Source organism: Convolutriloba macropyga, chromosome 7 (assembly GCF_964194025.1).
Source record: "Convolutriloba macropyga chromosome 7, txConMacr16.3, whole genome shotgun sequence".
Classification (NCBI taxonomy): domain Eukaryota; kingdom Metazoa; phylum Xenacoelomorpha; order Acoela; family Convolutidae; genus Convolutriloba; species Convolutriloba macropyga.
This window is the reverse complement of record NC_134474.1, coordinates 18101119-18126178: the sequence shown is the minus strand read 5'-3', so window position 1 is coordinate 18126178 and position 25060 is coordinate 18101119. Positions and strand designations below refer to the sequence as shown.

Genomic DNA, 25060 nt, shown 5'->3' with positions numbered 1-25060 from the left:
CTATGGTTTTTTGTAATTGTTAGCACAGCAATACCGGCCTCATTTAAATCTGTCAATACCTGGAAGTCATCAATTGTACAATCATCCCTTAATGACAGTGTTAGTTTACTAAGAACTTACGAGTCCAATCCGCAACTTCTGAGATGGCAAAAATTGATCTTGAAAGTTAGATTATTTGTTACGTCTAATCAAAAGACAGCAAAACAAAATGGAAAATTGTTTTGGTCACTCTGAAAAAAAAGGATGTTTTTTTTCTTTCACAAAATTTATGCTTGAGTATCATTCAGCTAGTTTGGCAAATTTAGGACGAATGGGTGTTTGAGGACTGTGACTACACTCAGGGAACCCAGTACTTCTTCTTGTGCTGGACTGAACCAGACGAAAACTTCGAACGTGGCTTCGAGGTCCAGTCTGGGTTGATGGGGTTCAATGTGAAATCAATCAATGTAATCTCATATGCGGGAGGTGGTGTCGAGTTCGCAGATATTGCATACGTGCAGTACGCTCTACTTCCGAGTATGCAAACAGTTCAGATTTCCAACAGAAACGTCACATACGACAATGGTAAAATTTCCACTAATAAACTCTCATAACGCCCGAGAGGTACACCAAAAAAATTGTAATCAGCTCGAACAAATTTGTAATATAACTTGCTTGCGACAACTCAGTTATCCTAAGTGACTAGTAATCATTTAATTTTTGAGCATTAAATATTTGTTCAGCATTTGAAGTTTCTCAACAATTTTTTTTTCATAAGAATTTAATATTACTTAAGTTATCTTAAGAATTTGCTCTTTCCTAACTTGCGACAACTGAGTAATCTTAATAATTCAATATTTCCTGAGTAATTGGTAAAATTCTAGCTGGTTTCGTCTGAGGTGCATAGCCTCTTGCCATGGTAGTTTGGAGATGCTCGTTGAGGTTCGCACATCCACAGAAAAAAAACATTTTGTAATATATCAGTGCCAAAATATTCAGTGACTTAGCCAGTTTTCTCAAGATCTCAGTGATCTCTTTGTTTTAGCGGCTGTTCACATTAGTGCGATACCTATGGTGTCAAATGTTGATGCTCTTACATCAACTCTCATGAACAAAACTACCAAATTAGCTATCAAGGATAATTATGTTTTTTTTAAAACAAGAGATGGCTATGTTTCAGGAATCTTGCAAGCTAGACGAGCAAATAGCAGGAATCTTGAGAGAAATACGGTTGTCTTAAAATTTTCTTGTCTAAAGGCGGTTATTTTGCAATAATTTTTCAAGACTCCGTATGGTTATGTACCATCTTGCAAGAGCCTTACAAGAACCTTGCAAGATTTTTGAGGAATATTATCGGTTATGGATTAGTGAAGTAACTACAACTAATGCAAAAAATCATGTCCTCGACTTTAAACCCAAGATGTCAAACTTTGCTAAAAGGTCCTTGAATTCAAGGTACCGGTCAAAATTTGTACCCGCAAAGAACATGCATGCTAAGAAGGACTGCTAAAAATCGACCCACGTCAAAGACAAATCTGGTGATCACGGAATTTAAAATCATGACGCGATCACGCTCTTTCTTGAAAATTACTCGTTTGAGAATTGCTGCTAAGTGTATTGTTATCTCCCCTGATAATCATGCATTAAAAGAGCGTTCATGACATCTAAAAATATACACAGAATAAAAAAAATGAACCGAATATGCAAATTCTTGTTCCAAATTGAACGTTTTTGCATCAGATCTGTATACTAATGTAATTGTCTCCTGTGGAGTAATTTTTTGTACTAAAACAACTCAAAACAACAAAAACAAAAAATCTGAGGTTAAATAACAACCGACGAATTAGACAAAAAATTGTTCAAAATTAAAGAAATCTTTGATTAAGTCAAATTGTAATAAAAGTGCACATCAAAGCTAAAAACCGTCTCCCGTGTACTTTGCAGTTTTCATTCGCTCAAAAATCTATCATTGGCAAGTGATAATATTTGAGAACAGCAAAAAATCTCACTTTTCGCAAAAAAAATTATTTTAGACTTACACGACTCCAATATGTTGAATATTCTAGATGCCTACAAGCGGAAAGCGTCAATTGGATTTCCAGAAGATGCATTGAATGAAAACTATAAAACTGAAAATTTCTAGTGTGCCTAATTATTCTTTTTTAGTCTATTCAGACTTTTAAAGCAGAAAGTTAGCCTGGTGTCGACTTGCACTCTTTCACGTTATTTATCTAATTCATCATCAGATCAAACATATTAACTTATACAAGCACAGTCTTGTCAAAAAAGTTCACAGGACAGATGCCAAATGCCAAGCAAAACCAAAATTGTGGGATAAATCAAATCTGTTGATCAGCAAAAACAAAAAGTCCACCACTGCCTTAGATAAACTGCAAGTAGAAACAAATTCAATGATACTCACTTGTAAACCATAGTTCAAATTTGTTATAACTTATAATGCTCAGCTCAAAATTTTAAAATAAATATTAAATTAGAAAACAAAAGATCTGAGCGCCCAAAGTATGTTTTTTATTGTAAAAATGGACATAATAAACACTCATGTGCTGCGAAAAACCCGTTTTTTGCAAATTCCTCGCAACTAAGTTTCAGAATGTTTGTTCTTATCTTCAAGGCCACTCCACACAGGATACAAAAGCTAGAGCCCTCACTGCAAATCCCGAGTTGATACCGTCGAATCAGTCCAGTCAGTATTTTCGTAGCCATCGTCAAGGGTTCTTCTAATAAAAAATTCGAAACCAGGAGTGTAAACACTTACGTCACCTAGCAGCGCACTCGCATCCATTGCTTTTAAAAAGGGCTCCATTTTATGAGCAATGAAGTCCTATTTGAGGCTCTGTGGTTATTTATATAATCTAAAAAAGCAGGTTTGAAAACTGTTCTCTCCTTAAGTTGGTCTTTTCTAGCAATCACAAAATGTGCGATCAGAAATCATCCAATATGATTAAGAATTAGAATGTTGAATGGATAAATTGAATCAATTAAACTTGCAATTTTTTAAATAAATTGTATATATTCTAACTATAAACTTTCTGATATGTATACAGGAGAAAACTATGCGTTACAAGAGCTTTATTATGATACAACTTAAACTTCTTTTGAATGCTTAGTAAGAATTTTGTTTTCTTTTTTCGGGGAAAAAGCCTCACATAATAACTCCACGATTTCTAAAGAAATGATGACACATTTATTGCATGGTAATAATGAATCAGAATATGGTCATCAGAAGAATGACTTAAACATTTCAGCTGAGCACTCCACAGCGATAGCTTTAAATACTGTCAACAACTATTAGACGTGACTTAGAAACTAAGAACTGAGCACTCCATAACGACAGCTCTCACTATTTTCACCAACGATTTAGAAAAAGGCCTTAGTCAAAAGAAACGTTGCTACCGTACCACACTAGTAGCCTTAGGTCTCACCGCCGCTCTTGAAACGGTTGATCAAAACCTAATACTAAGAGACATACTCGGAGCACCACTACCAAATTCCACCAAAAAATGGTTCGCTTCGTACTTACATGGCAGGTTTTCTTATGTACAGTCTAACAATAAAACTTCAAAATGGAGACCAGTCAAAAAGGTGTCCCTCAAAGGTGTAATGCATTATCACCGATGCTCTTCAACATCTACATGAGCAAGCTGCCTCTACCCCCTAAAGATATAAACATCATATCTTACCCTGATGATATGACTTTAACTACATATTACCCACAGGGTGAAAAATTAGGTGATATAATAACTTTCTACCTAAACATTTTGCACGACCAGATAAAAATAAGTTACCAACTGAGAAATCAATTGCAACTGTGTTCACAAGCTGGAGCAAGGAGAAGATTTTTTACCCACACCTAACTATCAACAATTCATCAACAACAGTAAAATCTAAACTGAAAGTACTTCGTGTCATCATCAATCGTATGCTTAACTTTGGAGAACATGTAAAGAGCACTGAAGAGAAACTACAAAAGCGCAATACCATCCTGAAAATGATTGCTGGTAGCCACTGGGGCTGCACAAAAAAAGACACTCTCAGTGACTTACAAAGCTATCGGCCACAGCGTCCCAAATTATGGTGCTCCCATTTCGGCTTCGACAATCAGCAACACAAACTGGAACAGCCCGCAAACACGACAAAACTCTGCTCATTGCACAGTTATTGGCGGTGTGAAAATTTGGACATCAATGCATTTGTCGAGGAGGGTCAAATGCAGCATGTTAAAGCTCACACTGAAATGTTAGCAGAGCATTTTCTGGCCGGTCGTTATCAGGGTCCCCGTTCTGATTTTAAAACAACCTCCTCAACAAGTTTTCTTCCAAAAAGACCGACACTAAATGACACTTATAGGGACTGCGTGAAAAAACAGGCAGACAAAAAACAATTAAATCTTAAAGAAAACAATAACGCCCGCAAAAGTATCCATCAACACACGGCCTATACTCAGTTGAAAAAAAGGACGAAAAACAATTTGATAAACTTCTACCGAAGATAGCAAAAGAACAAAAAACGCTGCCATGTATCCAATTAGCACAACTGACAACTGGATTCTGCCCCCTGCTGATTTCTTACTTGATTAAGATTTGTAAAAATAGGGATAACCGCTGTCCCAGATGTGAAGTAGCAACACATGACGTAGAACACATTTTCAACTGCAGTAAGAACACACAGACCTGAAAGTGATTGACTTGTGGGAAAGTCTAGTAGAAATGGCTAACTGACTGTACTTAATTCAATCAACTTGACACCATCACACTGCTCACAGTAATCCGTCTTCCTTAACCCTTTCCCCGATGTTTCCGATGCACCGCCTGCACTCCCTAACCCCCGGGACCGCATATCATTCCCCATGGCGTAGAGGTAGAGAAGTTGCCGCACCACAATCATATTTTGGAAAGACAGTCGCACCACTACTAATATATTTGTTTTTCTTTGTTAAAAATTCAACTAAGGCTTTAGTTAAAAGCGGCAGTAAGATTAAGCGCAGGTATCCCGCCAAAATTACCTGCGATTGGCAGCTCTCTGCGCTACAGCTACAACAACAAAAACAACAACAATTTAAATTACCTGCGATTGGCAGCTCTCTGCGCTACAGCTACAACAACAAAAACAACAACAACTTAAACATTTGACTGCAGAGAAAAAAGAAAAAAAAGAAATATTTCATTCGCAAAACTCAGAAAGATGGATGTAATTTTGAACAAAAACTGTAATTTTTTTGTTCTCAATACAGAAAAATCTAATTGAAGGGTGCAATGGATTGCGCAATTTTTATATAAAAGATATAGAAAAATTTGCTATAATTTTCTATATAGGCTGTACAATGATTTAGAAGTTTTGATAGTAAAAAATTTCCTCTTCATTGAGCCTCACCCTGCAAAATCCAACAACAAACGTCAAAGACCAGTGAGTGAAATATATTTCGTCATTTTATCTTAAATAACAGTGTTTTGGCCCATTACTTCAAATGAGATATGGGTTGTTGGAAAAAATTGTTGAAAACTTCGAAAATCCTGTAGCAACAAAAACACGAAAAAACTGTTATGATCTTTAAGTTTTTGATCTTAACTTCCTCAAAGCTGACAATTTTCACTCAAAAGCAAGAAAGAAAAATAAGAATAAGTTTACATTAACCAAATTAATTTTCAGTGTGCCTAACAAAAGACGGATGTAACAAAAAAACCAGAAAATCGCAGAATTTTTTGTAATTCTTTTGTTCTGTTCTCGGCAAACAATGATTTTCAAAAAGAAGGCTATATACAGACGAGTGCTCTGTAACTTGTGGTGCAAAATGTAACGGGGGCACAAACAAATAAGATCCGGAATTTATCCTGTCATTTTGGCATGAAAAGAACTAGGGTCCCGGCGATGTAGTTGAAGTTAATATTTATAATCTGCACCCCCCCCCCCCCCACTCTCCCTCACCCTCGACTAGTTAAGTCTTACCATAAAGTCAAGCCCTCAATTAAGGGGCAGTTCTACTAAAAATATATAATCTTTCACAATCCCCCGAGTCAAATATTTTTTGACGCAAATAGTTTTTTTTCAGTTCAATGCAAAACTCCGATCGGTAACTACATGGGTGACAACCCAACCGACTCAGCACATGCTTTGCTTCTCTACGAGAAATACGACATTGAGAACTTCATGTACCAAAACGAAGACGGAGGCTGGGAATGCTTAACACGAGTTTCCAATCGCTGGCGAACAGACAACTGTTTCTCGCCTTCCGGGAAATCATACTGGCATTTCTGCCTCACGACCCAGGTTGACCACACACCGATTGACCGCAATGTTATATCTGATGAGGGAACTTTTCCGTTTGTGCCCCCCCCCCCCCCCCCACCCCAAGACAGCTTAGACGGTGCATATTAATTGGACCACGCCCCCCCCCATATTAATTGGACATGTAACGCACGAATATAATTAAATGAGAAGTCGTTTTAAGCTGGAACCTCAGGTTATGTTAATATTGGATCTCAAAGAATTCTCGCATTGATCCACCGCTCAGTTTTGAGCATAAACGGATTTATCATTCAAGTTAAATTCAAGCGGTCATGCAATCATCTGATTACCATTTAAAACGGTATCACGCCTTGAAAATACCCAGATCGCTGGCATAGACTCATAGACAACTGGGTAATTAATTTACAAAAATCAGCCAAAAATGCATTTTTATAGAGTTCAATGGAAACTATTGTTTTTAAGGGGTATAGGCCAAACTCGACTAGGCGAGCATTAAAATTGTAGACATTAGGCAAATTCTTTCAACGAACAAAAAGCCACCGTTAATCGAAAACAGTTATATGATCACAGAATTAGCAAAAATTATTCAAACTTTTGACAAACAAAACCAACGTTGTTCCAAATATGTTAACAAGTTTTATCAACCTTGCTGATAATATTTTTTGCGTCTCAAAGTTTGTGCGTTCGGGCATTGCCAGTAATCTGTATTTGCGGCGGTGGTGGAAGTTTTTGCCAATTTTTAGAAGCAAAAATTTCGTCCGATTTTAGGTATCGTATCAATTTTTTTTCAGTTTAAGAAACATACTTTGAAATGTTTCGAATTCCACAAAAATGCGCTATTTGTTTCTTTAAATTTGTCAAATTGTTCACATTAAATCATATTTGGATATTTTTCATGAGGAACCTTTTTCAATCGCACATAAAATGTTTTGCCTAAACTTTGGCTATGTATCCTAAATCTGAGTTGTGGCAGTGATCGAATGTATTTCGTGTATTTTTATTTTTTTCTAAATTCAATGACTGAGTTGAAAGGGGCAGCCATTTTTTCGTTTTCGCATCGGTAATTAATAACTCTTTATTTATGACTGTTTTTTTCTTGTAACGAAATCTGCTGTCAAAAAATACATTAAATCTTCCGCTTTAAAACTCAAACTTACTTGCGTCATTCATTGTTGTCAGTTTAATAACGTAATAATAATGAACTGTCTGAAAGCAAAATTTATTTAACTTAAGGTACTTAAGTACTTGTTCTGCGTCTGAGTATACAAGTATTTACACTCTTATAACCCCTCGGGTTTTCCGTTTAAAGGGTAATTGATAAACACGGGTGCTCGCATAGCAATCAACGTGACGGTGCTAGGACAATAAATCGAAAGAAAACAGATCGAAAGAGATGATTTTTATAATAGATCGAAAATTAAATTATCAAGTTACGTATTAGCCAATCAGATTTGAGCGCTCATGTAATATACATATATAACATTATCTGTTGTGATATTTTTTTGGTTGTGATAGATTCATATAAAATCCCACGGGTCACTAAAGCATGGCCATGGCTCGCGATGCATGCCCATAATATGGTAAATTTTTTTCAGCTCTTAAATAATGCCCAATTTCTCGCATTGATCCACCGCTCAGTTTTGAGCATAAACGGATTTATCATTGAAGTTAAATTCAAGCGGTCATGCAATCATCTGATTACCATTTAAAACGGTATCACGCCTTGAAAATACCCAGATCGCTGGCATAGACTCATAGACAACTGGGTAATTAATTTACAAAAATCAGCCAAAAATGCATTTTTATAGAGTTCAATGGAAACTATTGTTTTTAAGGGGTATAGGCCAAACTCGACTAGGCGAGCATTAAAATTGTAGACATTAGGCAAATTCTTTCAACGAACAAAAAGCCACCGTTAATCGAAAACAGTTATATGATCACAGAATTAGCAAAAATTATTCAAACTTTTGACAAACAAAACCAACGTTGTTCCAAATATGTTAACAAGTTTTATCAACCTTGCTGATAATATTTTTTGCGTCTCAAAGTTTGTGCGTTCGGGCATTGCCAGTAATCTGTATTTGCGGCGGGGCTGGAAGTTTTTGCCAATTTTTAGAAGCAAAACTTTCGTCCGCTTTTAGTTATCGGATCAATGTTTTTTCAGTTTAAGAAACGTACTTTGAAAGATTTCAAATTCCACAAAAGATTTTCTATTAGTTTCTTTAAATTTGTCAAATTGTTCAAATTAAGTCATATTTGGAGATTTTTAATGAGGAACCTTTTTCAATCGCACATAAAATGTTTTGCCTAAACTTTGGCTATGTATCCTAAATCTGAGTTGTGGCAGTGATCGAATGTATTTCGTGTATTTTTATTTTTTTCTAAATTCAATGAGTTGAATGGAGCAGCCATTTTTTTGTTTTCGCATTGGTAATTAATAACTCTTTTTTTATGACTAAATTTTTCTTGTAACGAAATCTGCTGTCAAAAAATACATTAAACCTTCCGGGTTAAATCTCAAACTTACTGTTCTCATTCATTGTTGTCAGTTTAAAAACGTAATGATAATGGACTGTCTGAAAGCAGAATTTGTTTAACTTAAGATACTTAAGTACTTGCTCTGCATCTGAGTATACAAGTATTTACACTCTTATAACCCCTCGCGTTTTTCCGTTTAAAGGGCAATTGATAAACACGGGTGCTCGCATAGCAATCAACGTGACGGTGCTAGGACAATAGATCGAAAGAAAACAGATCGAAAGAGAAAATTTGTACAATAGATCGAAAATTAAATTATCAAGTTACGTATTAGCCAATCAGATTTGAGCGCTCATTTAATAGACATATATAACATGTTCTGCTGTGATATTTTTCGGTTGTGATAGATTCATATCAAGTCCCACGGGCCACTAAGGCATGGCCATGGCTCGCGATGCTTGCCCATAATGTGGTAACTTTATTTCAGCTCTTAAATATTGCCCAATTTCAACCACTTAGAATAGAGATTATTTTCGATCTATTGTCCCATTTTTTTTTCGATCTGTTGTCCTTTTGATCTATTTTCTGGTTTTCATATCAATGCATTGGAAGGTGCCTTGTCGCAACATTTTTGTTAGCAATTTTTAGGTTACGAAGTTATATTAAAAATTTTTTTATAACTCTGTTCTGAAACAGTTTCATAATTAAGGTATAAAATGGCTGAATTGAAATTTTGTTATAATTTTAATGCAACCAAAGTTTTATCAAAGTAATTAAAATTTTTTTGTTTTCGATGAATTTTACTCGCTTCATCAGTTAATTGTCATTCAAACTCTATAATTTGATGAAATTTATAGTCTTTGCTCCTTTTATGGTCAATCGACTACAGTTTTTTTGCCAAAGAGCATAAGAATTCTGGGAAAAATTAATGTGCCCCAAAAACAAACACAAAACGTTCCATGTAGCTGTCGAAAAACATGAGCACATCTTGAACTCACTGTACTACAATGACAACCTAAAATGAAAAAAAATAATGTATGGGCATAAAGTATTTGTGACACGGTTTGTTTTCCAGTGGCAATAACTCATGGCCGATACATCAACATCTCATGGCCGGAGTTTGGCGTAATAATTTGCAAAATTGTTTTTGCAAAAAACAATTAGGATTTCAAGCGTCAAGTTTGACATCAGAACCCCAATAAAAGACAAAAAAGAAACAACACTCGCATTTTTTATTTCTCTCAATATGAATTCAAGCCCAGAAGTTAGTGGTTTTAAATTTGATGCTTTTAGAAATGCTGCGTTAGTGAACACTGAGGCAGCAAAACCTTTGGAGCTAATGGCTTTTTAAAAATATTTTTGGCGAAAATTGCAATCCTAAATACTAAATTTTCCGTTAAATTTGGTTTTTAATGACATAGAAACTTCAAACTCCAGGAAATTAGAAATTTTTGGAAAAAATTCCTAAACTATTATTGGCAAACCACGTCAATTAATGCAAAAACTGATGACCGAAAATCTAGTAAAAGCATCAAAAAATTTTGAAAACAGATCACGACCAACATGACACCACACCATCTATACATCCTTCAAAAGGCTATCTTGAACCTTACTGGAAACCGGAAACGGATTCAGAAGTAAACGATCAATAATACCTAAAAATTCGTTTAAGATTATATCACCTAAGTTGAAAAATATGAAGTGCCCTTTGTGTAGGACCGTCTTTACATCCTTGAAACTAAAAACAGACGTTATTTGACCCAAAGTTTTTCAATAAATCTGAGGAAAATGAAAGATGCATATGTTTCTGGAAAAATACCGGAACCAAAAAATTTTTAACGAAGTACCCTCAGGCCAAAAATTTTAGAATTAAGAACTGTCTGGAAAATACTGCAATGCAGAGAAAATAAAACAGTACACAAGGAACCGTTATCAAATTCATAAAAACACATCTATAAGTTTGTAGAATTTTGTATTTTTGTCGTTAGAAGGCTTCTAGCTGGGGACTGGCTAGCGCCCAAAACTCTATCAAAATTCCGAAAGGTTTGTTTGGTAGTTCCTCTTGTTGTCAGGAGTGTACTGTGTTGTCCCCAAAAATTGTTGCTCTTTCGGCTGCTTGAAAACTTCCCTCTAGATAATTGAATTAATAATCAAAATATGTAATACCAGCAACAAATAATGTTATAGCCAGAGACAGTTAATTGAGTAAGTTCAACAATCAAAAGGATTTTTTCTATCAAAACTAATTAATGATCCACACTAAATCAAACCAATTCAATCAATCTCTCCGCAAGTATCCACAAATCCGTCACTCTACTTCTTTTCACCGATAACTAAAATAAGTTCTGCCTCCCAGTAGCTATGTTACTGGCCAGAAACTTATAATCTTCGCAATCAACAATTTTGAAAAACGTTGCAGTTTCACTCATTGCAACTGCCAAACTATGTTCTTTCGCAAATAACTCACTAAACAACTACAATTTTCTCCCTCTGAGAATCAACTGCTCCACTTGAGCTTTCTCTCTCACGCTTTTACTGACGAACTGCTGTTTCTCAGCCTCGTCAGTCTTTCTCTCAGGCTCGCTCTCTCGCGTCTGATGGTTTTTCTTGTGCTTGAGGGTACTCAACCTTATCAGTTTTTTATCAGCAAAACGTGACGTGTCGTTCCTTTTCGAACATTTTGACCTAACGTATAAGCGTATTAGTGGGCGTAGAATTTTGTCTATGCGCTGTAGTTTATCTAAAGTAAATGTTTGCTTAAGATGACCGGAAATTTGCGAACAACTCGCTTTGATAAGTTCAAGATGCAACAAAACTTATAATTCATGTTCAACAGTTTTATACAAGTACATACACTCTGTTTTATCCTTTTTCATGTTGCTAAATCTTGCCTGATTTAACCCAAGAATACGTTTGCTCCCTGTGGTTCTGAGAATATTGTGTTTTAATGATCTGTCAATCATTTAAAAATCAGGGAAAAGGAAAGTTCTTTCTGCCTTTTTCTTTGTTTACTTTAAATGCCAAAAGAGCGGTTTCGGGTACCGGAAAAAGCCCGTTGTTTTTCTCAATGTGTAAGGAATTGTCCTGGGAGTGATCACTTAAAATTTCATGGTGATCGGACTTGAAGAAGTAGGGTTTTCAGGACTTGCGGGGGGGGGTCGCAAAAATATGGACGCTTGGTTTTGTAATTCTTGAGTTTCTTTCTATCAGAAATTCTTCCAAACAACCCCTGTGCTCCTTTGGACTGTTTATTCTATTCTCTAGAACAATTCAGGGCAATAATTAGTCCCATCTCAAACAGCAAACTCACTTCATAGCGCTATATTTCCACTAAAAACTCTCTTTTGCAAATGTTTAGACCTTTTGAACCTCTAATACTTTAGTTACTGCTTTTTCTTGACAACAATGATTTCCTACAATGTGAAATTACCAAAACGATAGTAGTGTTACTTTTTCCGAGCTCTGATTTTAACTAGACACTTTGATTTAACCGTAAATCCCCTGATGAATTCAACCTGACTGACAAAATTTGAATATAAGAACTCAAACCAATAAATGCGTTATTTCCCAAAGTATCTGCCAATTTTCTATTAAAATTACAAAAACACTACTGAAATAATACTCAAATTAGTTCACCTAATAAGGATTACCGGGCTTGTATCCAACAATGTATTGCAAAAATAAGTAAACAGTTTTCAATTAATTCTCATTTTTTTCCTTCATGCTTGTCCCTTCAACCAACTTTTTGTTCTGCTTAATTTTGTTAGGCAACCTAACTCGTTTAGTTTGGTTCACAGAAGCCAAATACCTGCTCAATTACATCATAAAAGTATCAGTTTTTAACGATTAAAAGTCTCTTTTCTGCCGTTCGAAAAACCAATTATTGCTAATTCCTTTTTCTTTCACATATAATTTGCTTTGTTTTTTAACAGAGTATAGTTTGTGACAACAAATTTACCTCCCTGTCTTTAATTGGTCTTCCCCATGCTGTGGGTAACTGTCATAGGCTAATAAACGTGTTCTTCGTTGGAAAAATACAATAAATTTGGTCGACAAATTCTTCAAAGCATACCTTTTGTTTGTTTCCCTTTTTAAGTACTAAATTTTCGTTGTTAAGATAACCTTTATATCTTTCCTGAAAACACTAAGCAGTAACCCAAAACTTGTAGTTACTTATGGGGAATAAATACTCGCGTTTATCATACCAAAATGGCTATTAGAGGATGCATTGTTGGGGTTTCGGGGAATTTATTTATTAAATTATCATTGCTTTTGCCAAGCCGTTCCATTTTTTTTCCTGGTGTTTCCATACTTAGTTTCTTCCGTTTAATGACCTTTGAGTTTGATTCAGACTATTTCTGACAACTTGATCACTTTGCAAACTTAATTGTGTTTTGTTTACATAAGATTTCACACAGACTTCATGTGTGCTTCTTTTGTTTACTTATCAAATATGCTCAAGATCGGCCTCGAAACTTTGCAAATTAATTAGTATTTCAAACGCCAAGTTTCTCTCTTAACTAGGGGTTAAGGACCCATGATTTATCAATTCCACACTCCTCCCTTCTATACTATTATTCTCCCGAATAATAAAAAATCCGTTGTTCACTGAGGACTAGCACACCCTCTCCTTTGCACAGAGCATTTTTCAGTAAAATAGTTAACCTAAGTTAGTGTGAACCATTTAAAGGGAGCTCCCATTAAATGAAAATTAGAAAATGCCCAGAGCACCGTTTACTGATTAAATAATAATTAAAAGATATAAGCATGATCATTAAAAAATGACTCAGTCAACCAATTGTTTTTAGATCAAAACACTGGCTGAAAAGAAGCTCAATATCAAAACAATACTATAGCAACAACCCTAACTCTTAATCCTAGTCTCGGTTCCGTACATTTTAATTAAACTGACCATCTTTCTCCAATGGTTTTTGTCATTAAGAGCACATGCGCATTGAAAATTAACAGAAGATTTGTTGATTCAATTGTGAGCTTCCGATTTAATTTATGGTATAATAACCCCCAATCATAAGAGTTGCAGATTTGACTAACTAGTTCTCACCAAAGACAGTTCAACTTTACCAACTTTGTCAACTCTTCTTTCTTCCTCCGATGCTTGAATGGATGACCGCCTCCATTCTCATTCTTCGACTTTTTCATTCGTTTGCGCAAGAATCCCCTGGACGAATAACACCTCGTTTTCAGTTTGTTCCACTTCTCCTTTCGACTGACTTTTTGTTTTCTAAACAACAGCTTGTACAACTCAGGGTACTCCAAATCCACGCTTCTCTGATCGTCACTCGCCCTCAACAAGTTCGGAGAAGAACTATACGACAATTCCCTCCTATATTGTACTATCTCTTCTCGGCTGCATACGCCTCTCGTCAACTGATTCCGGTTAGCGCCTATTGCTTTCTTGACTTCAAAATCAGAGGACTGCTCCCGTTCATTATCTTGCTTCGAATAAGAACTCTCGAATTGTACTGGCACTACATTCTCTCCAAAATCAAACGGAAAACTGTTTTCTCCGTCAATTAGCAATTTCAGTTCCAGATCAATTTCCTTTGAAAGCGACACTGACTTGTCGTCACCAAACTTTCCCTTCTGGATTTGCAACACTTCACAATCTGATTCGCTTGTTGAATATTTTCGGAATAAGATTTCTTCTGGAGTAGAAACACTGCCTTGCCCCAACATCAGTGACTGCTCAACTGCGCTTCTTTCAAACTGATTGCTCTGAGGAGTCTCATCATTGGCAGCATAGGAGAAACTCAGTTCCAACTTTTTCTCATCCGACTGGAGTAATTGAGTCTCCGAGCTTAACGAACATTTTTTCTGGCGATCTGGCTCTTCCAACTTCATCTGAACTAAACCACAAACCACATCACCCGAGCCATCACCACTTCCATCTTGCTCATTAATGAAGGCGTAAGACTTTACTAATTCTTCAGCAGTTGAATGTTCAAGAACATCACCAAAAACTGATTCATCAGCCACTGCAATTTCTGCATCGAAGCTCCGATTCTCCAACACTTTGAATTTTTCAGGCGCTAGCTGCTGACGCAAAGTTTCAAAAACAAGTTCATCTTCCTGTATAGTATCACCGCTGCCTCCAACAGTTGCATTTCTTTTTGAGTCCTCGTTTTCAAATTTGTCTCTTTCATCAACTTCGTTTTCTCTACAATTCTCGGAGAAAAAATTTCCGCCTGATTTCGCGGCTGTAGCCGATTTTTCTTCTTTGCTTTCTTCTAGAAATCCATCCGAGTTTGCTTTTGCAGCCTTGCTACCACAACTTTGGGTGGCTTTGCGATCGGCACCGTCTGTTGGGAAAGGTACAAAACTCCCTTGTAATTTCTCAGAGTTATCTTCAGACGTTCGGGTCACACTAATGTGGTCAAAGTGCTGCGACCCAGTACTGACTATACCCTGGCGTGAACTATTAGCAATTAAATTTCCACTAAAAATATTTTCTGCTACTGTGGCCAATTCACCTTTTTGAGCAACACTAAAATGCGGCATAGCTGTTTCTCCAACATCTATCCATTTACCAAAGTACGGCATGCAAGGACCGGACGTGATGTATTCAGAGGCTATCAACCCTTTAGAGCACTGTTTTCCAACTGTCAATCCATTTTTGGTAGTCAACTCAAGCGATTTAGAGTTAATATGCCGCTCACAAATGTTTTGAAAGACCACATCGTCGTCCATGCATTCAAATTTGTTTTCATCGTCGCTATCGAAGAAGCTGTCGTCATCGCTAAAATCGTCTTCACTTAAATTTCCATCGTCCTCCACCTCACTGTCATTAATTTCCTCGAGTGCTTCGCTTCTCATTTCTACAATTTTCATGTTTTTACCAATGTCCCACCGCGCAATACATCGATCCATCATTTCCTTGAACCGTTCATCTTCAGATTTAGTCTTTGTCGTAATCTGCTCCTCCGTTTCTCCGTCAGAACCAAAATTTCGACTGCCACCAATGACGTTTGAATCAGCAACAGTCTCCACACCGGACGAATTGTCAGTCAACTCTGTAGTCCTGCCTTGATTTCCGACTCTGACAATCGGCTTCTCGTCAAGCACTGCTTTTACTCCGAAACCTACAGCTTTTATGGCCGACCAACGTTTAGTCGGAGAACTCTTTGCTGGCTTTTTGGTCATCACTGATTTGACAATAATATCGGTTTTCACTTGAACGTCTTTCTTTTTGTCTGATGTTGGAGTCCGCTCTTGGCGCTGTAACTCCTCTCCGTCAACAACGTCACTTTGAAAAACTGGTCTGTCATTTTCACACTGTAAGACCGCTTCCTCATATTCCTCTTTCTCTACCAAGTATCTCTCAAACGCATCCTCATAAAACTGTGGGTTATTGGACAGTCTCAGATCAAAGAAGTACAAAGTTTCTTGAAGAGTCCAAGCACGATTTCTTTGGTCGGTTTTCCAAAATCCACGCGGCAAATAATTTAAAGCATCAAGAGCCCAACAACACAACTTGTCTGGTAGAAACCTCTTCACCTCTTCTTCTGACCACATGAAAACTTCACATACATCTAAGTAATACTCACGCCAGTCCTCCCAAACTTCATATCCAGGCGAAGGAAACTGTTTTATTAATCCAAAACCTGACATTGTTCTCCGAAATGCTTCACTCTGAATGCTCCTCTGAGGCTTCAATTTCTGCTGCTATTCTATTCGGCTCTTCTTCTCGTCTCTGTCTGAGTAAGCTCCTCAATCTATCTGCTCGTGTGCTTCCACCACTACGCTGAGTTAGGATCCTCGTCCCGAGAAAAATCACTGACTGTCTTCCAAAATTACCCTCTCCTGGAAATATCTGTCTCTGTTGCTCAAATTCTCTCGATCTCCTCCGTTCCACAAAACTTGTAATCTCGTTCTGACTATCGTTAACGTGTTCCTCGACTTGCTCTGCGTCGGAAGACGCCAGCTTTGAGCACTTGTTGCAAGTCTATCAGAACTCTCTCTTCACACTCGTATTCAAATCTTCTGAATAACTGACTTTTTGACAAGAGAGCCCACCCAGGAGCGCCACTGTAGAATTTTGTATTTTTGTCGTTAGAAGGCTTCTAGCTGGGGACTGGCTAGCGCCCAAAACTCTATCAAAATTCCGAAAGGTTTGTTTGGTAGTTCCTCTTGTTGTAAGGAGTGTACTGTGTTGTCCCCAAAAATTGTTGCTCTTTCGGCTGCTTGAAAACTTCCCTCTAGATAATTGAATTAATAATCAAAATATGTAATACCAGCAACAAATAATGTTATAGCCAGAGACAGTTAATTGAGTAAGTTCAACAATCAAAAGGATTTTTTCTATCAAAACTAATTAATGATCCACACTAAATCAAACCAATTCAATCAATCTCTCCGCAAGTATCCACAAATCCGTCACTCTACTTCTTTTCACCGATAACTAAAATAAGTTCTGCCTCCCAGTAGCTATGTTACTGGCCAGAAACTTATAATCTTCGCAATCAACAATTTTGAAAAACGTTGCAGTTTCACTCACTGCAACTGCCAAACTATGTTCTTTCGCAAATAACTCACTAAACAACTACAATTTTCTCCCTCTGAGAATCAACTGCTCCACTTGAGCTTTCTCTCTCACGCTTTTACTGACGAACTGCTGTTTCTCAGCCTCGTCAGTCTTTCTCTCAGGCTCGCTCTCTCGCGTCTGATGGTTTTTCTTGTGCTTGAGGGTACTCAACCTTATCAGTTTTTTATCAGCAAAACGTGACGTGTCGTTCCTTTTCGAACATTTTGACCTAACGTATAAGCGTATTAGTGGGCGTAGAATTTTGTCTATGCGCTGTAGTTTATCTAAAGTAAATGTTTGCTTAAGATGACCGGAAATTTGCGAACAACTCGCTTTGATAAGTTCAAGATGCAACAAAACTTATAATTCATGTTCAACAGTTTTATACAAGTACATACACTCTGTTTTATCCTTTTTCATGTTGCTAAATCTTGCCTGATTTAACCCAAGAATACGTTTGCTCCCTGTGGTTCTGAGAATATTGTGTTTTAATGATCTGTCAATCATTTAAAAATCAGGGAAAAGGAAAGTTCTTTCTGCCTTTTTCTTTGTTTACTTTAAATGCCAAAAGAGCGGTTTCGGGTACCGGAAAAAGCCCGTTGTTTTTCTCAATGTGTAAGGAATTGTACTGGGAGTGATCACTTAAAATTTCATGGTGATCGGACTTGAAGAAGTAGGGTTTTCAGGACTTGCGGGGGGGGTCGCAAAAATATGGACGCTTGGTTTTGTAATTCTTGAGTTTCTTTCTATCAAAAATTCTTCCAAACAACCCCTGTGCTCCTTTGGACTGTTTATTCTATTCTCTAGAACAATTCAGGGCAATAATTAGTCCCATCTCAAACAGCAAACTCACTTCATAGCGCTATATTTCCACTAAAAACTCTCTTTTGCAAATGTTTAGACCTTTTGAACCTCTAATACTTTAGTTACTGCTTTTTCTTGACAACAATGATTTCTTACAATGTGAAATTACCAAAACGATAGTAGTGTTACTTTTTCCGAGCTCTGATTTTAACTAGACACTTTGATTTAACCGTAAATCCCCTGATGAATTCAACCTGACTGACAAAATTTGAATATAAGAACTCAAACCAATAAATGCGTTATTTCCCAAAGTATCTGCCAATTTTCTATTAAAATTACAAAAACACTACTGAAATAATACTCAAATTAGTTCACCTAATAAGGATTACCGGGCTTGTATCCAACAATGTATTGCAAAAATAAGTAAACAGTTTTCAATTAATTCTCATTTTTTTTCCTTCATGCTTGTCCCTTCAACCAACTTTTTGTTCTGCTTAATTTTGTTAGGCAACCTAACTCGTTTAGTTTGGTTCACAGAAGCCAAATACCTGCTCAATTACATCATAAAAGTATCAGTTTTTAACGATTAAAAGTCTCTTTTCTGCCGTTCGAAAAACCAATTATTGCTAATTCCTTTTTCTTTCACATATAATTTGCTTTGTTTTTTAACAGAGTATAGTTTGTGACAACAAATTTACCTCCCTGTCTTTAATTGGTCTTCCCCATGCTGTGGGTAACTGTCATAGGCTAATAAACGTGTTCTTCGTTGGAAAAATACAATAAATTTGGTCGACAAATTCTTCAAAGCATACCTTTTGTTTGTTTCCCTTTTTAAGTACTAAATTTTCGTTGTTAAGATAACCTTTATATCTTTCCTGAAAACACTAAGCAGTAACCCAAAACTTGTAGTTACTTATGGGGAATAAATACTCGCGTTTATCATACCAAAATGGCTATTAGAGGATGCATTGTTGGGGTTTCGGGGAATTTATTTATTAAATTATCATTGCTTTTGCCAAGCCGTTCCATTTTTTTTCCTGGTGTTTCCATACTTAGTTTCTTCCGTTTAATGACCTTTGAGTTTGATTCAGACTATTTCTGACAACTTGATCACTTTGCAAACTTAATTGTGTTTTGTTTACATAAGATTTCACACAGACTTCATGTGTGCTTCTTTTGTTTACTTATCAAATATGCTCAAGATCGGCCTCGAAACTTTGCAAATTAATTAGTATTTCAAACGCCAAGTTTCTCTCTTAACTAGGGGTTAAGGACCCATGATTTATCAATTCCACAAAGTTGAAATAGGTTGCCCTTCAGTCAAAGACGCCATTTTTTGCAATTCTCAGCTCACTAAATATAAATCTAAAGATAAATAGATGTGTTATGCCGTTTTTCTTATAGATATGTAACAAGATGGAGATATTGATGAGCTTTTTAATAATTATGAAAATCTCAAAATAATCTGATCATGTTACAGTGAGCATTTGCGTTGACAACCATTAACTACAAATTACCGAAGCAAAAGACTTAGGTAATCCAAGAAGCACAATTGTTTATGGAAATAGGCAAACTGGTCGAGACAAATACTGAAAAAAATGTTTTTTTTTTAATCAGATGAACTTTTTTTATAAAAAAGAACTTGATTTAAATTGCTATCAGATTGATGTAAGTCTTCTCAATGCTTGTTAATAGTCTCTATTAAGTTGTTCTGGCCAGATAAAGTGAGAAGATCCTAAAGTTTTTCTCCTATTTTCTTTTTCAGCCTCATCTTAAACTTCTTTCGGGTCCTTAAAAGATAAGGATAGCAATGTATAAGGATAGCAAAGCGTATTCCGCTGATTAATCAGGGTTAAAATATTGTTGTTAGAAAGTTGCAGTGCCGCATATTTCTATACTGAAACCCTTCTAAACTTGTCAGAATTAGCTTTAAACAGAAATATTTTTGAATGAGTATTTTTTAACATTAATGAGAAGATAGAATTAAGCCACAAAAAATGCCATTGTCTTAAAATATTACCAAATAATGTTTCATTCAATTTAAAAAAATGGAACCAAGGCAGAGTTACAAAATCGGAATGTCCATATGCTTATCGCGCGTTCAAAATTACATGGTCCATAAACATGGATGAACGCCGAGACATAGGCGCTTTCCGTTTGAGAGAGTTTTGGCATGCCTAATAACGGTCTGGCATGTCAACCTTGTAGGATAAATCGAACCGTTTAATTTTTGGTTTTATTCTTGAAAACAAACCAGATGGTTAAAGTTTTACAACGTCTCCAATTAATTGTCTGTACTTATATTAATCTATAAATATTATAATAATACATTCAGTGAAATTGCTTTTCGCCGTTTTGGTTGCTCGCACTATAAATAATTACAGGACGGCAAAGATCGTGCCAATCGATTAGTGTATATTTCGTTATGCTCATTTAGCAAAAAATCTCAACGTTTGTTTTGAGAGTTAAACTGTTTGTCTCTGCCCAATGATTGCAAGGTAGTTTGTATCATTTTTTAATGCTTTTTATTATCAATAATCTGATACAATGGCCTGAAACTTGCTTGACTTTCGTTTCGGTAATATTAACCGTTTGGTCCTCTTGTTTTGTTGAATTCCTACGCGCTTAGCTGATTTAATCAACGCCTATATATAGCAACTTTTTGCGTAACAAATTAAGCAAAATTCTTCGGGTATCGTGAGCACAGCAAATTCATTCTTCTCCCAAGTTTTGATCACGGAGGTCAACCTGGACCTAGGAACCTTGGAGTCTGACCGGGATCAAAAGTGCCTACGACTATCAAGTTGGACTACCCACTGATGTGACCCCGGCATCTGTGAGTCACTGGTCGGATAACAACCGAACTGATTATCACTATGCGTTGCAGTATTTGGGAAGCGGTGTTTTCTACGCCACTCCTGCGAATAAAAAAGTAGTTCTGGTTGATCCTGAAACGGCTTTGGGTCAAGTCGATAGTAAGTCCATAACTGGTTTCTTATTTTAAAAGACATCTTCAAGTAGGAAATGTGTTTATTTTATTAACAAAAGTTTAGTATTCATATATTTCCTTTTCCCAGCTCGAATAGATCATCAGTTATTGATATTATTCCAAATTTACAACGGTATAAATAAGTTTTAATGGATAGTCTCAACTCTTATTAGTCTATAGGAACCATAATCATTGCAAAAAAGACATTAAAAACGCAATAAACCAAAAATTTTGTTCAAGGAAAAAAAGGAAAATTCCTCAAACTACATACTGCAAGCTAGTGCATTAGTCTGTGACTAACTGCTTTCAAATTCATAAAAGTGACCAAAAAGTGACCAATTCTTGAACAAAACTTAACCACAAACATACATTGTGGAATGCGCGTTAACTATGCAGGAGATTGATACCCATTAAACACATTAAGAAACGTTTAGGGGATTAAATGGTGTAGCAGTGCTACATACAATACAAAACCCAAACATTTTCAGTGCTATATTAATGAATTCTATTGTGCTATTGCGTTAGTTTATGTCGACATAGTGAATCAACCAATCATACTATGCCAGATGGCAAAAAGTATAAACCATCACTATAAAAAGCAGTGAATTTGTAGTAGAAACACTTTTTCCAACTCTGCGAGGATACAATCAACTGGCTGGCGCTTCAAGCTCAGTAGCAGAGGAATAGCCGCCAACGACAACAAGCTCAGCTGAGCGCGGCGGCTAAACGCTTAGCGATATAGCTCGTGCAATAAGAGCGAATGCTCTGCTTATTTCTTCACATCAGCAAATACATACAACTATGCGCTATACTAGATAGTGATGACTGTAACTGATAACTTGTTTCCAATTCAAAATTTCATTATCCACGCATACTTTTTACTCCAAAATCTGAAGCGCCGAGCAGCAAAAAATTCACACCTTAAGAATGTTTGACGTTCTTCGTTTCGTTAACTGTTACCGCAATTTTATTTTCTTTTTTGTCCCCGGAGGGATGAATTTCTAGCCTTGTTTTTGCTGTTATCCCTATTTTTTATTCTGATTTTGGACTGCGATGTTCAATTTATCAGTCAAATATCTTCCTTTATTAATGAAAACGCCAAAAGGGCGTTGTTTTTATTTGTTTGCCTTAAAAGGCTTTTTGGTGAGGCAGATTTTGCCCACACATTGTTAGCTGCAGATTACTGAATTCTTAACGTAGCAGATGTGTCAACAAAACACAATAACTGGATGCAACAAAGCGATCCAAGAAGGGAAGAAGATCTGCTTCAACCAGAGAAGAAGTCTTAATCAGAAGCTGAAAAAAAATTTCAGTTTTCTCAAAACTGGGGTCAGATGTAGCAGTGCTATATACAATAAAAAATTCAAAAAATTTTAGTGCTATATTAATGAATTCTATTGTGCTATTGGGTTAGTTTATGTCGACATAGTGAATCAACAATCATACTATGCCAGATGGCAAAAAGTATAAACCATCACTATAAAAAGCAGTGAATTTGTAGTAGAAACACTTTTTCCAACTCTGAGAGGATACAATCCACTGGCTGGCGCTTCAAGCTCAGCAGCAGAGGAATAGCCGCCAACAACAACAAGCCCAGCTGAGCGCGGCGGCTAAACGCTTAGTGATATAGCTCGTGCAGTAAGAGCTAATGCTCTGCTTATTTCCTCACATTAGCAAATACATACAACTATGCGCTATACTAGATAGTGATGACTGTAACTAATAACTTGTTTCCAATTGAATAATTCGTTATCCACGCATTTTTTAACTCCAAAAATGGAACTGGAATCCAGAATAAGGGTTTCCCGCTTTATCACCCCAATTTATGCAACAACCTATCATTTCATCTCTATTATTTCAACCGTAATCCTTTATGTAATTGATACTATTAACTTTGATAAATAGTCTTGATTTGGTCATGCCCCGCGGGCCATGCCATGTCTCAAGCTAATCCGGCCCGTTGGACTGAATCAAGTTGAAAAATTAGAACCCGGAATGAGAGACGAAAATGTTACTGATTTCAAATAAAATTAATTTTGCTCATAGTTTATGATGCTGGCACTGACTAGTAATGATATTACAGTGTGAATTCTTTGTTCTTTGTTCATAGACAAATGAATTCTTTGTTCAAAAACTCAAGAGTTCCTGGTTTTCCTTGTATATAGAAAAAGAATCTCTCTGAATGTTGTCCCAGTTTTATTTAAAAACATATAATTTTGGTAAAAATTTGACTTGAGTACTTTTTTTAATTTGCAAAATTTAAATTCAGATATTATAACCACAACAGAAGCTTGGATAAGCTTTTAAATTTCAAGAATCAATTCATAATTATATGAATAATTTTAGATCCTGCGACGACTGAGAGAAATAAGTTCCTAAACTTGTCTGAAAATAATTTCATCTATTCGAGCATTTTCGTGTAATTTAACAGTTTTGCTATTCACTTTTTCCTTATTATTTCAATGGTGAGTGATGGCGTTCACATTCTGTTTTTACGCCCAGAGCTCTGATCCAGATACTTACCAGACAATAATTCATACTGAACTTCAGATCACCATTCTGATTATAGTCTGAACATCGTTTTTGTATTCTGCGTTTCAGCGTGAAAATCCTAAAAAGCTTTTGTTGTTTAACATGTTAATAGCGAGTAACTGTGACCTTGTGGACAACATGGTTTGGGAAATGGAGGACGCTTTGATGCTTGTGAACAAAATGCCGTTCAGCACTGGGGTTGTTGAGAGAATTGCTCTGAGAGATATCAATGGTCAATGGATCAGAATGAAAAAGGTAAAAGTGACAAGATTGAAATCACTCTAAAATTTACTAGTGTGAAATCACATGACTATCTATCGTGTGCAACATGCTCGATTTTTCTTTTAATAGGTATGCAAATCGTGTCCTTCACATGAGAAAAATTTTATTCGTGTAACTATTTTTCGCGCAATTTTTCTGGTGAAACAAAGAAACACCGAAAAATAATGAGCAAAATTACGCGCAAAAACGGATTCCATGCAAAATTTGATTGTACCAAGCGCCACTATAATAAAAATCGACAATATTAAATTCGTATCACCATTTTTTGCGTACAAACTTAGTGTGATCACCATTACTGAAATTGGTCTTCAGATTTTGAACTGGAGTATCTCTTGCAACCCATTTGTTAACCCTCTTGTAAGCAATTCACGATTAGTGTTAATTTGTTTGAACATATCATCAATTCCTAAGTTATTTCCTAAATAATTCTAACTTTGAAATTGTTGACACTTTTTTCCACTTGTTTTTACGAATAACAGCGTGCGTGAAACCATTTGTTAGACCTAAAAACAGGTTCAAATTTAGGCGAATTATCTTGCAACTCCTACAAATTGTGCAAATTTACATTATTTTTATTCTAATTGAGAAATTAAATTGAGTCTATTTGTTTAGTCTTCAACTGTTTAACGAGTATGAAGAAAACACAGACACGTCAAATGGAGTCAACAACCGAATGCGATATTTCTGCGAATTCAAACCATTCATGAACACTGTACCTGATGTAAGAGATGAATCATACGGGTTTATCAAGGTCTCTGATTACCTTATCGCCCTTTTGCCCTCTATGCAAGTCGTGACCTTGACCAATAGTGCTACACCTTTCACAGAGCATTACGTCACTTGTGACACGCCTTGGGATGTTCTAGACAGTTGGAGAAGAGGTCAAGATCTTTTGGACACGTTGGGGCTCCATCCCAACATTCAGAGATTTGGCATGAAACACAAGGACGGGACGTCTGTCTGTTTTACGAAGGTTGGTTGTTTGTTTTCACCCCAAGTTAAGGTGGCAGACCCAAGCCACCTCTGATCAGGCCAATGGGGTCACACACGGGGTATCGTGCGACCCAAACTAAAGAGTGTAGAAATCGTTCTGGACAATCTAGAGCCTGGTGAACATTCACACGAACGTCGTCATCAAAGAACAAGGTCTGGACATTTGTGAAAAGGGACATATTACGTCGGAAAATATT

At 36.3% G+C, this 25060-nt stretch overlaps 1 protein-coding gene across 1 annotated transcript in view; it reads left to right on the top strand.

Moving 5' to 3' along the window:
- LOC142342139 (uncharacterized) overlaps window positions 1-24838 on the top strand; it is a 95859-nt gene extending 71021 nt beyond the window's left edge. Inside the window, exons 10-14 of the mRNA XM_075393339.1 lie at window positions 306-564; window positions 6047-6264; window positions 20826-21042; window positions 23701-23843; window positions 24737-24838. Coding sequence (XP_075249454.1) covers window positions 306-564; window positions 6047-6264; window positions 20826-21042; window positions 23701-23843; window positions 24737-24808 — 909 coding nt within the window. The 3' untranslated portion in view covers window positions 24809-24838. The remainder of the gene's footprint in view (window positions 1-305; window positions 565-6046; window positions 6265-20825; window positions 21043-23700; window positions 23844-24736) is intronic.
- Window positions 24839-25060: the final 222 nt, after the last annotated feature.